General features: G+C 43.4%; 1 protein-coding gene and 1 pseudogene across 2 annotated transcripts; one reads left to right on the top strand and one right to left on the bottom strand.

Annotated features, from left to right (window-relative positions):
* Positions 1-1,222: 1,222 nt before the first annotated feature.
* LOC122689953 (melanoma-associated antigen B16-like) lies at positions 1,223-8,154 on the top strand. Of its 2 annotated transcripts, none has more exons than XM_043896805.1 (2): positions 1,223-1,306; positions 6,607-8,154. In XM_043896805.1, the coding sequence occupies exon 2, from the start codon at positions 6,640-6,642 to the stop codon at positions 7,681-7,683; it is 1,044 nt and encodes a 347-aa protein (XP_043752740.1). In that variant the 5' UTR covers positions 1,223-1,306; positions 6,607-6,639; the 3' UTR covers positions 7,684-8,154. The 2 variants fall into 2 exon arrangements, with proteins under 2 accessions (XP_043752740.1, XP_043752742.1); XM_043896807.1 differs by having other exon boundaries at positions 1,301-1,314.
* A 3,893-nt stretch (positions 8,155-12,047) lies between these two features.
* On the bottom strand, positions 12,048-13,136 carry LOC122690056 (annotated as a pseudogene).
* Positions 13,137-13,602: the final 466 nt, after the last annotated feature.

Genomic DNA, 13,602 nt, shown 5'->3' with positions numbered 1-13,602 from the left:
ATTTGCAAGTCAATTTAAATTTTACAATTACCTTGTCAAGGTTCACACACACACACACACACATACATAAACCTTCACACACAAATTATGTGACTTTATTGAGAAACAGACATTATAGTTACTAGTAGATTAAATTTGGGGAAGATGAACATGTTTATGCTTACCTGGTGGCTCAGATGGTAAAGAACCTGCCTGCAATGCAGGAGACCTGGCTTTGATCCCTGGGTTGGGAAAATCCCCTGGAGAAGGGAATGGCTACCTACTCTAGTATTCTTGCCTGGAGAATTCCATGGACAGAGGAGCCTGGTGGGCTACAGTCCACGGGGTCACAAAGAGTTGGACACAATTGAGTGACTAACACTAAATAACATGCTTATAATATTGAATCTTCCATAGAAATACATATAATATTTTTCCATTTAGTTAGGATGTAAGCAATTTCAAGAAATATCTGTATAATTTTTCTATGGAGTCCTTATACTTTTTATTATATTTATTTTTAAGAATGAGGTATTTATCATTATAGCTTAAAAGTTATTTTTATTTGAATTCACCTTAATACTGTTTGTTACAGAAAAAGGTGCATTTTTATATATTTATCTTATATCTAGCAATTTTGTTTAAAACCGTTTTATTACTTTAACAGTTTTTCATTAGTAGATTTACCTCCTACATGCTTTATTGATGTTTAATTATATTAGCATTGTTTTTGTTTTCTGATGCTTATCTCTTTGGTTAGCTCTGTTTCACATTACCTTCCTATATAGTATCTTTGTTAAAGAGTAGGCTACCCACTTATGTTCTTGGGCTTCCCTTGTGACTCAGCTGGTAAAGAATCCGCCTACAATGTGGGAGACCTGGGTTCGATCCCTGGGTTGGGAAGATCCCCTGGAGAAGGGAACGGCTACCTACTCCAGTATTCTGGTCTGGAGAATTTCATGGATTGTATAGTCCATGGGGTCTATACACCCCATGGTGTATATACGCTATATATGCTCAGTCCGACACCACTGAGGGAATAAAAATGACGATAGACATTTTTGCCTACTCAATATTAAAAGATCTCAAGGTTCCCACAGCCTAGCAAAAGCCGTTATAAGAACGTCGAGCAAGACCAGCAGTCACGTCTGCTGAAACTGAGCGCATGCGTACAATGCCCACTCCTGCTGGGTGACCCCGGAGGTTCTTGGCTGGCGTCACCGGATGTCACGCCCCCTGACATTCCGTTGTAGACGGCAAGACTGTGAGAGCTTGGATCGAAAGCGCGAAGTCCAGTAGTGGAGCCGCAGGTGCCGCTAAGTGTCAGGTGAGCCTGTAAGTGAGTACCGAGGGGACCCCCTGCCCCAGAATGGAGGGTGCCCACCTAATGAGAACACCACCCGAACCCTGGTGGGGTTCCTGCCCAGGCAGGTTCAGGGCCGACCTATCACGCACTTCCTGTTTGGCCGTCTGATCGAGGTGGTGTCTTTTTGTGTGCCGGGCTCGGAGTCTCTGACCTACGGGTCCAAAAGCAAACGCCCCTTAGTAAGTCTAGAGGTGACCCGCCCCCCGCAGAATAGCAGTGACTCACTGATTCTCGACAGGGCAATCGGCCCGAGGAGCCTCTTACCCCACCCCGCCCCCACCCCCGACACCGCACCCCCACCCCCGACTCCTCACCTGCCCACCTCATTCCTACCACCCTACCCTCACGTGCCCACCACGACCCCCAACACCCCACCCGCCAATACCACCCTACTCCCACCCCTCACCAGTGGGAGCAAAAGTGCTGCTGCTTTGCTCAGCCCTTGGAGTCTGAAGGAGTTGACTTTTTTTTAGGATTGGCTGGCTTGATCACCTTGCAGTCCAAGGGACTCTCAAGAGTCATCTCCAGCACTGCACTCCAAAAGCATCAATTCTTCAGCTCTCAGCCTTCTTTGTGGTCCATCTTTCACATCTATACATGAATACTGGAAAAAGCGTAACTCTGACTATATGGACCTTTGTCAGCAAACTGATGTCTCTGCTTTTTAATATGCTATCTAAGTTTATTACAGCTTTCCTTCCAAGGAGCAAGCATCTTTTAATTTCATGGCTGCAGTCACTGTCCACAGTGATTTTGGAGCACACGTATAATCAAAGCTATGGTTTTCCCAGTAGTCATGTAGAGATATGAGAGTTGTACCATAAAGAAGGCTGAGTGCTGAAGAATTGATGCTTTAGAATTGCGATGCTGGAGAAGACTCTTGGGAGTCCTTTGCACTGCTAGGAGATCAAACCAGCCAGTCCTAAAGGAATTCAACCCTGAATATTCATTGAAAGGACTGATGCTGAAGCTGAAGTGCAATACTTTGACCACCTGATGCAAAGAGCCGCCTCCTTGGGAAAGACCCTGATTCTGGGAAAGATTGAGGGCAGGGGGAGAAGGGGTATGCAGAGGATGAAATGGTTGGATGGCATCACTGACTCAAGGGACATGAGTTTGAGCAAACTGCGGGAGATAGTGAAGGACAGGGTATCCTGGCGTGCTGCAGTTCATGGGGTCGCAAAGAGTTGGACACAACTGAGTGACTGAACAACAGCAACAATTCCAGAACAGCCCATTAACATCAAGCTAGTCTATTGCCCTGTGGCTAAGCATGTGAGATCTCTAGAAAGGTTGAGCATGTATCAGATAACTTCATCAGTTTTAGGAATTTGTGAGCCTTGGTCTAGAGAAGTGAAGTTGGTTCCATGTCCTGGCTATTATAAACAGTGCTGCAATGAACATTGGGGTACACATGTCTCTTTCAGTTTTGGTTTCCTCGGTGTGTATGCCCAGGAGTGGGATTGCTGGGTCATATGGCAGTTCTGTTTCCATTTTTTAAAGGAATCTCCACACTGTTCTCCATAGTGACTGTACTAGTTTGCATTCCCACCAACAGTGGAAGAGGGTTCCCTTTTCTCCACACCCTCTCCAGCATTTATTGCTTGTATACTTTTGGATAGCAGCCATTCTGACTGGCATGAAATGGTACCTCATTGTGGTTTTGATTTGTATTTCTCTCATAATGAGTGATGTTGAGCATCTTTTCATGTATTTGTTAGCCATCTGTATGTCTTCTTTGGAGAAGGGTCTGTTTAGTTCTTTGGCCCACTTTTTGATTGGGTCATTTATTTTTCTGGAGTTGAGCTGCAGGAGTTGCTTGTATATTTTTGAGATTAATTCTTTGTTGCTTCATTTGCGATTATTTTCTCCCATTCTGAAGGCTGTCTTTTCACCTTGCTTATAGTTTCCTTTGTTGTACAAAAGCTTTTAAGTTTCATTAGGTCCCATTTGTTTATTTTTGCTTTTATTTCCAATATTCTGGGAGGTGTGTCATAGAGGATCTTGCTGTGATTTATGTCAGAGAGTGTTTTGCCTATGTTCTCCTCTAGGAGTTTTATAGTTTCTGGTCTTACATTTAGATCTTTAATCTGGAAGGAGGATTCCCAAGTGCTTAAAGTATTCACAGTAAGAGCCCAGAGTTATCAGTGAGGAAACATTCACTCTCAGACACATGTGATCCCACAGTGTCCACAGATATTGTCATCCTAGGAGGTTGTGGACAGGGATATCCAGAGGAAATATTCCCTTGCTTCCTCTTTGGAAGTCATAAAAGAATGGGCATCTGGTCAGAAGAGGAGTCTTATACAGTGCCAAGAGGAATGTAGGAATTGAATGAGAACTAATGGGACACACCATTTCAGTGTAGGTGTGATCTCCATGAACTTCACTCTGCCTCTGCATTTAGCCCTTGTAAGCCTGAGGAAAGAGTGGTCGGAATTCCTACATACTACTTTAGTCTTCAGAGGGCTCAGGGAAGTGATTTGTGTTTATCTGAGTGGGGTCCTTGGGATTACCAAGGACAGAGTAGAAGGGGTTCCAGAAACTTAAGACACAGAATTAGAACGGAGAGCCTAAGTTACCCTAGGATGGGGTGGAGGGGGGTGGTAACAAGGATACACTCTTAACCATCAGTCCAGGGAAGCAGACAGGATGGTATGCTGCTCCTCTTCCTTCTTGGGCTTTCAGTGAGGAGAGTGTTGGGATATACAGGGCTTAGCACATGAAGTGAGCAAAGGATGAGTCCCAAGGCTTGTTAAGACCAAGGTAAGGTCCCTAAATGAGGTTTGAGGGGCCTGCCAACCCCAGAACAAAGGGGTCCAGATTATCTTACCCATACTGTCAACACTGGTAAGCCTGCTGTGGTGACTGGGTAAGATTCCCCATCCTTTCTTTCTCAGTTGTCTCAGTGAATAGATCTCACTTTTTTGGGGGGCGGGCAGAGATGGCCTTTGTTATCAGAAGGTGATGACTAAGGCCCTACTAGTTGCCAAAGTAAAGCCCCCGAGAAAGGGCTGAGAGAACTTCCCGTCCCAGATGATAGGAACCAAACATAAGTCATTTTAGATCTGCTGTTAGCTTTGCGAGGCCCCATGCAGGGCTATCAAACTGAAACATCACCACATTTACTGCTTGGTGAATTCAGGGTTATGAAGATTGGTTTGTGAACACAATGTGGGATCCCATTACCTGTTATAAGTCAAGGAAAGTATCCTAATTGAGGCTTATGGGGATATCAACTCTAGAACCTTATGATCTGAACAAAGCTGCATTTGTCTGTCATGTTTGGGAACTCTGCATGTCAGATCCTCTTAATACTTCCTCAGAGGTTGCAGGAACATGACCTCTAGTGTGAGGAGCAACTTCTGGTCATCAGAGGGAAGGATTCTCATACACTGTCAAGATTCAAAGTAAAGACATTTTTTTGAGCCAAGAGCTGACTATCTACTCGAACATAGATGGGACACTCTCATATACCTGTCATGACTCTGTAGTCATTCCCTGGGATGTCCTAGACAAGGCTAGCCAGAAGTCTCATCAGCTCACTTCTAGGGAGGTGGCAGTCATGGTCTTGTCACGCGAGTGTATGCTCCTCGGTTTTTGTCTTGTCACAACAAAGATTTGGAGTGATGGACATTAAAGCCCCCTTGGCGTGTCACAGCTCTCAGGTCTTGGACAGACCGTGTTATAGCTCTCAGGTCTCTAACGGACCGTGTTATAGCTCTTAGACAAATCAGTGTTACAGCTCAGTGTTACAGCTCTATTTTATTTAGAATATAGCAGGAGAATCCATCTTTGAGGTGTGAGGGCACGTCAATCCAAAGACGCGAAGAGAAGAGCACCCCAGCGTGCCGGGGAGAGAGAGAGAGAGCGAGCTTTGGCTCCTCTTTTTATATGTCCCCCCCCCCAGCCCCGCTCCGGGCCTGTCCTATATAAATTGGGCCAGGAGTGCTGTTTGTTCTACCCGAGGTCCTTCCTTTGTTCTATTTTCGTGGGCTTTTCTCTTCCTTGTCTTTTAGCCACCGCCATTCTGGACTCCTTTTCCTTATTCTAACTACCTAACAGTGTGAAGGAGGTGGCTCAAATCAGGAGGCAGTACAATACTGTGTGTGGAGACACAAGAGAAAGACACAGTGGAATCCAGCCCAGAACATAGGGTTGTCAAAGAGCCCCAGAACTTTACCAGCTTAGGGAACTTGGTCAAAGATCTCATGACAACTTCCCTGCTTTCTTCCTTCTTGAGTGTTACAGACAGCTGATGTCCTTGGTCTATGTCCTGTATCATATGAGGTCAGCAAAGGAAGGAGGCCAGGGTCTGTCACAGTAAGGATGAAGAATAAGGTCTGAGGAGTCAATCCACCCAAGAAAAGAGGGAGCTCCACATTGTCTAGTTCTTATTATTGGCCTAAGGAAGACCTAGTAGAGGTAGTTAGAAAGTGTACTTCCTCAGTTCATCCTGGGCTGACTCTGAAAGATAGGGAACTCTTGTATGCAGACAGATTGGCACCAGTTTGCAGAGTGATCAAGTCTGAGGCCCTGCCAGTAGTCAAGGCAAAGACTCTGAATACTGAGGGAACACTGACCCCAGTAGAACAGGGATAACAAAGAGTTCAGCCCTGCACTGTTGTCAGTGCTGAGAGTCTATGGGCAAGGATGTCCTCCGATTACCCCAATTAGATCTCAGTAGGTCAGAGCTTTGTTCTGAGTGGCAGTGTTATGGCAGCAGGCAGAGATCCCCAGACTTATGTAGATTCAAAGTAACATAACCAAGTGAAACTAGGGGGACCACAATACCAACAGAGATAGCATCTACAATTTTAACTTTGTTGTCATCCCTGGGAAATCACAGAGATTCTGGAGAGGGTAACTCAGCACATCCTCCTCAGTCATTTTAGGAGATGTGACATTAATGGGTCCTAGGAGAATAGCCTCATATTTAAGCACGGGAGAAGAGATCCTGGCACAGGCCAAGGTAATGAAACTGAGTGAGGACCGATGGAACCACCCTTTTCGGAAGGGTAATGGTGCTACAGAGACACGATACACCTTCCTATGTGATCCCTGAGAATTTTTAGCCTGGGTTGACTGCCTGGTCCCTGAGGAACATTAAGATTCCTCCTTCGTGAGGGACACAGCAGCCAGGAGACCTGTGAGACCCTTACAGCACTGTTAGCAAAAGTCCATTGAAGGCAGCTTTTATCTGAGCCACCGCAGTTGAGTATACCAGCTGAGTCCACTCATATCTGCCTTCTTTCCCTTAGGTGGTGATTTTCCATTGTCCACACTGCTGCCAAATGCCACCCGTAAGAATCAAACTATCTAAGCGTTTTAAGAGTGCACGACGTGCACAGAATCAATCCCTTCAAGCCTCCACTCAGTTCCAGGACCTGGAGATTGCACAGATCTCGAGAGCTCTGGAGGAGACCCATCTCTTCTCCTACCTTCAAATGCCTGGAAATTTGAAGGAGGCTCCTGGTGGTGATAAACCCAATACTCCTGAGGGTCCTCAGAGTTTCTCCGCATCTTCCATTGGCATCACAGCCACTGCATCCAGCAAATCAAGTGAGGTCTCCATGAATCAAGGTGAGGAGAATAGTCCAAGCACCTCAGAGGCTGTGCCAGGCACCTCAGAGGCTGTGCCAGATTTCATGAATGTGCCTGTGGATGCTCTCGATAGTAAAATAGCTATGTTGGTGAATGTCCTGCTGTTCAAGTATCGAATGAAAGAGCCAGTAACAAAAGCAGATATGCTCAAGGTTGTCGTCAACGATTGTGAAGTCCACTTCCCTGAGATCCTCCTGAGAGCCTCTGAGCGCCTAGAGATGCTCTTTGGCCTTGATCTGAAGGAAGTGGATCCCACCAACCACCGCTATGGCCTTTTCATTAAATCAGGCCTCACCTATGATGGCATGATGCACGGTGAAGCAGGCGTGCCCAAGACCGGCATCCTGATACTTATCCTGGGTGTGATCTTCATGAAGGGCAACCGTGCCACCGAAGAAGAAGTTTGGGAAGTTCTGAATGTGACCGGGCTATATTCTGGGAAGAAGCACTTCATCTTTGGGGAGCCCAGGCAGCTCATCACCGAAGATTTCGTGAGGGAAGGATACCTAGAGTTCCGGCAGGTGGCCAGCGCTGATCCTATGCAGTCTGAGTTCCTGTGGGGCCCCAGAGCTCATGCCGAAACCACCAAGATGAAGGTCCTGAAGTTTATTGCCAAGGTTCATGGGACTGACCCAAGTTCTTTCCCATCTCAGTATGAGGAGGCTTTGCAAGATGAAAAAGAGAATGCTCAGGCCAGAATTTCAGCCAAGGGTCTCCGCCACTGCAAGTTCTAATGTAGAGACTAGCAGCTGCTTCCTCAACTAGGGGAGTCAGGGATAGTTTCTTCATGCATTGTTCAAAGAGGCAGTTAGTGTTCGTATAATTTAGATTTGAGGTGGGCTGAAAGGAGAATAGTATATATGACCGTGTGTCCCTATTTTGTATGTGTAACTTGAATATTCTTTTTTGATATATGCGTTGTTCAAATAATTCTTTTAATATAGTTTTAATTGCTTTCAAAACTTTATGATTATTGATGATGCATTTCATGCTATAATAAGATTTAATTTTAAGAGCTCTGTTGTTTTAGAAATTAATTGTGAATCTATCCATTTTGTCATCTGGAACAAGATAACATGACACTGCTGTAGACGTGCGTGTATGTGTGCTAAGTCACTTCATTTGTGTCTGACTGTTTGCGACCCTATGGGCTGTAGCCCACTAGGCTCCTTTGTCCATGGGATTCTCCAGATAAGATTACTGGAATGGGTTGCTGTGCCCTCCTCCAGGGGATCTTCCAGACCAAGGATCAAAGCCAAGTCTCCTGCATCTCCTGCATTTCAGATAGATTCTTTATCTGCTGAGCCACCAGGGAAGCCCACTGCTATAGGCATTTCCTTACAAATGTGAAAGAAATCGACTTTAAGATAGATGAAATCCAAAGAAAAAAAGTTACTGAAATATTAGTTCTCTTATCTTTTCAATGTTTATTTTTTAAAATTAAATGATAAGTACAATGAATTTGCCTCATTCTTTCAAGAATGTGTATGAAATGTTCTTGTTTAGTTGCTAACTTGTGTCTGACCCTTCTGCAACCCTATGAACAGTAGCCCGCCAGGCTAACTCTGTCCATGGAATTTCCCAGGCAAGAATACTAGAGTGGGTTGCCGTTTCTTTCTCCAGGGAATCTTCCTGACCCAGGGATTGAACCTACTTCTCCTGTGTTGAAGGTGGATTTTTTTATTGCTGAGTCACTGGGGAAGCCCAGTTAGCAGTGTTGGGAGGGGGGCAATTAGGGGGTGGAGGATTAAGAGACACAAAGTGTTGGCTGTAAGATAGGATCAAGGATGAATTGTACAACATGGGGAATACAGCCAATACTTTGTAATAACTGAAAATGGAAAGTAGCCTTTAAAATTATATAAAATTTTTTTCAATTGAAATACAATCTTCCTAAAAAGTTTAAAAATAATAGGACAGTATAATTTTAAAAAATACATAAATAAAAAATAAATAATATTGAAGGACAGGGGAAGAAGAAATTTTTAAGTCATTCCGTGGTAATTAATTTTACATGAAACTGAATGGTGGGTCAGATGAGGCTGATGGCTTCATGAGCAGGAACAAAACCCTCAGGTGATGTGTTTCAAGTGTTAAAATGACAATGTCAAGAGATGTAAAGTGCTGTTAGCTGTTACTTTTTGATCTCAGGTAAACCAGAGAGAAATTCTCACTTGGAACAGGAATGGAATGTGATCTGCATTCTTGTCCCAGTGCATCTGAACTCATGCACAAACTTAAGTTTTTTTTTTTGGTTGTTTGTTTCTTTTGTATATGTCACCTCTAAGGAGTTTCTGAGAAATATAGAAGATACTCCCTTGAGATTAGACACAGAAGCCACAGGGCCAACAGTTGGCCATCACCTAGGAGAGCCAGCACTCACTCCATTCAAAGAAGAATTTAATCAAGGTGTCTTCAGTGTAATTTGGCAAGGGATTTGAGAGCTAAAGTTTCGGTCAGGTTGAAATTAATGTTAAAGTGGGGGAAGGGTTGCATGGGAGGTATAGAGGAGACAAAAATAATTTTCCCTGTCCCCTTTTAAGTTCTTGGCTGAAACTTCCTTGTAATAAAAGGAGAGATTAATAGGGGGAAAACAAATTAATTTTGTATATATGGGAACACCACAAAAAATGAGACTCAAAGAAGTGACTCAAGCAGGAAGCTTTTAGACAAATTTGTGAAGCAATGACATGACAAAGGCGTTTGGACTAAGTGTAGTAAATGGCCAAGTAGTAACATGTTTGTTTATACAGTCGTTTTGGCTCTCAGTTCTCTGTCTCTACTGATACAGATATCTTTTACTTAAGTCCTGGTACAGGGAGAGTACATTTCATATTGGAGATTTATCTCGTGCTTTCAGGGGGACAAAGGAGGGCCAACTATTTCTCAAGTACCTTCAATTCAAAATAACCAATATGCCAAAGTAGAACTTTGAGGGTGAAATTTGGTAGTGCCCCCTTATCCTGGTTGTTTTTTAAATTTTATTTGTGCCAGATCTTAGTTGCGGCATGTGGGATCTTTAGATTGTGGCATACGGGATCTTTAATTGCAACATGGGAACTCTTAACTGCAGCATGCACAATCTAATTTCATGACCAGGGATCAGACCCAGAGTCTCTGCCCTGGGATTGCAGAGTCTTAGCCACTGGACCACCAGGGAAGGCCCCTGGTTGTGCTTTTTAATATTTCACTTACCCACAGTCAACTGTGGTCCTAACTATTAAAATATAAATGCAAAATTTCAGAAATACATGATTCACAAAATTTAAATTGCTCACAGTTCTGAGTATTGTGATTAAATCTCATTCTGTCCTGCTCCATCCTCCTGGGACAGGATCCCCTTTGTGCAGCATATTACTCCTGTTAGTCACGTAGTAGACTCGTAGACTCTGTTATCACATTGACTACTGAAGTTTCAGAGAGCTTGTGTTCAAATAACCCTTATTTTATTTAGTAGCCCAAAGTACAAGATTAGTGATGCTGGCTGGTTTGTGCCTGGTTTGTGAGTTGAACTTTATTATGGGCATGAATGGGAAGAAACATTATATATATATATATATATATATATATAGAGAGAGAGAGAGAGAGAGCGTTTCAGTCATCCACTGTAGGTAACACACAGAGAAGGAAGGACTAATATATTATGAAGCCCACAAATGGTGACTGGGAGAGAGGGAAGAGGTTCATCCTTGACACAAATTCTAGGAAATTTCAATTACATCTAGCTGGGAAGACAGTCCGACTGATTTGGTCTGATTTGACATACTATATCCCATAGCACTTTATGTTTTCTGAGAAAGCCTATACCTAGACAATGCACACTCATACACACACATGCACAAAGACAGGTAGGGGGTCAGGATTTGCAGTCAACTTAGTCACAGCAATAACTCGCATTCATCAAAGCCCTATGATACGCCAGGCACTGTGCCGTGTATACACATTACGAAAATCTTATAAAATGGAATTATAAAGCCAAATTCACATATGAAGATTCTCAGGCTCAAAGAGCCTGTGATTTTTTTCTGACTTCATGTGTCTAGTCTGTGACAGAGCTGCCACTAGACCTCTTATCTGAATTCATCCAGAGCCGACTCTGCTCCACTCTCCCCAGCCTGAAGCAGACCTTCTGCCTCTTACCTCTCTCCTCACTACCCCTTAGTGCCTCTCAGAATAAAAAAAGAAGAATGTAGTAGCCAGGAACTTAAAGCAAATTTAAAGAATAAAGATTGAAACAAGAAACAAAATTTGAGGATTGTCTGTGCGCTTCGTCTACCTAGGATCTTCTATCCCAGCCCTTCAGAGGGTTCCTTAAGAGCTCACTCTGCCCAGAGGTTAGCATTTTATCAGCTCCGGTTCTCTCTGCAATACAGTGTCCGACCCCTGAGTCTTCTCCAGTGCACTTTGTTGTCCAAACTGAAACCTGACCTGCTGGCCAGTTTTTCAGTCCTCCTCTGTAAGCTATACCTGTGTCCAGTAGAGCAAACAGGGCAAAATTCACCAGAACAAATAAAATACAGTTATAATGACTGTTCTGTTCTTGTCTACTCATTCTATCATCCATATCATTTCCAGGTCAGTTTTTCTGTTTGTTTTAGAATACATCTATAATTTTATTAGAAAACCGTTCTTTTGGCATTAGTTGGTTACAGTGAGAGCAAGATGCTGTGAGTGTGGCAGAGAAGCTCTACTGTAAAAGCTGCATTCTCTGCTTTCTGAACCAGAAGGTAAGTTACTTATATCTACATACCTGCAAACATTAACGCTGCACATCCTGACACATAAACCATTTAGGGAGGAGTTGATGCTAAGCGGTTAGAGTAAATGTTGATAAGACTACAAAAGGTCCTTTATGGGACTTTCTGCTTCCTCTTCCTCCCCAAAATCCTCTGCTTAAGAAAAAAAAAGAAGTTACTTGGAACTAGTCTGAATAGCAGCCGCATCCAAGGAGCACGCACACAGTTCCTGTTAAAAAGCAGTACCTGTGTGCTGTATGTTTTACACCACAGGCAAAAGAAATGATCGCTCTAGTTTTTAACTCCTTCATTAGAGTCTCTTAAAAAAATAAAAGCATCCCATCAAGTTGGTCACGATGGTGTTATTGCTGTACATTTGTAGGTGGGTCACTTTCTGTGCTGTTTGCTTTGAAGGGATCTTCCAATGTATCTCCAATATTCCTTTCTTACAGTGTCCTTTTCTTTAGCTAGGATTTCATATATCTCTAATGCATTATTAAGAATGTCCTCCTTGTTGTCACATTGGTTTTCTAGCACGTCTTCATAGATATCCATGAGAAAGGCAATTAGGTAGGGGGAGCTGTGACTTGGTTGTAAGTCAAGTAATTGATTTAACAGATTGGGATATTTGAAAAGACCACGATCCTGCAAAATCCTTTTCAAATAATTCCACACACTTTCATTATGTGGGACTAGTTTGATCATTTCCAAAGTGTACTGAACTTCTCTCTCCAATATAGCATGATCATTGTGTTAGAAATTACAAAGTATCTTTGGTTCCAGACAGTTATTTCTCACGTGCTCTTTGAGAAGTTGGTCTACATACTGCAGCTCATTATCCCAAAGCTTAAATTCCTGAATAACCCACTGTCTGGTGTTGCCAGGTGTGGTAATTCTTTGCATGCTGGGTAAGAATACCAGCAAAAATTCAAGCTCCTGTGATGGGTCTCAGCCATTCCACCAGCACTCCCCTATGATGCCAAACTTGATAGTTTTGGGGCTGCTTCTCAATTATTGCCGAGATGTAGTTCATTTCCTCATGTAGATCCTTCTGGAGTGACTTTAAGAGAACTCTCCAGAAATGCCACACTGTGTAATTGGCTGAATTTAACTCAGTAGCATCTCAGGTTAATTTAAAAGCCCATTCACTTCTCTCGTCGCGCTGCAGGACAGCCCGGAAATAATCATAGATGTCCTGAAATTTCTCACTATAAATGATCTGGACCACTGGATTCGGGCCATCATTCTGCGGCACTGGATCTATATCAGCCCATTCTGCCCTGTCCCTGTACAGGACATAGGTGGGTGAGTCCAGGCTCAGAAAACCGTCGTCCATAGGGACGCCGCCACCTCTTCCTGCGGCAGCTGGGAGGCGGAGGATGCGGCGGGGGCAGCAGCAGCTCCGGCTCCCCGCCCTGCGCGGCCTCCCCGACCCCGTGGGCAGACGCCATTTCTGCTCTACCCGGAGCGGAGTCCAGGTCAGTTTTGATTAATTAATTTTCTCCTAATATTATATTCTTCCTTCTCCCCAGTCCTGGTAATATTTGATTGAATGCCAGATGTTATGAAATTGCAATTTTACCTAATTTACACTTTCCTGTAAGAAATAAAACTTTTAAAAATTTATTTTCTATTGACGTATGGTTGATGTAATATTAGTTTCAGGTTAACTACATACTGATTCAACCTTTACATGCATTATAAAATGATCACCACAGTAAGTCTAGTAACTCTCTCATCCCATAAAAAATTACTGTAATAGTGTGGACCAAATTCCTTATGCTGTATAATACATCACCAGGGCTTACTTATTTTATAACCAGGAGTTTGTATCTCTTAATCCTCTTCACTTATTTTGCCTAACACCCCACCACCTCCACTTTGGCAACCACCCTTTTGTTCTCTGTATTTATGAGT

The sequence above is a fragment of the Cervus elaphus genome, chromosome X (genome assembly GCF_910594005.1).
Source record: "Cervus elaphus chromosome X, mCerEla1.1, whole genome shotgun sequence".
NCBI classification, from domain to species: domain Eukaryota; kingdom Metazoa; phylum Chordata; class Mammalia; order Artiodactyla; family Cervidae; genus Cervus; species Cervus elaphus.
The sequence above is the reverse complement of the archived record's forward strand: the minus strand, read 5'-3'. Positions and strand labels throughout refer to the sequence as shown.

Coding starts and splice junctions, on each gene's coding strand:
- LOC122689953 (XM_043896805.1), top strand. CDS start 6,640: ATGCCACCCGTAAGAATCAAACTATCTAAGCGTTTTAAGAGTGCACGA.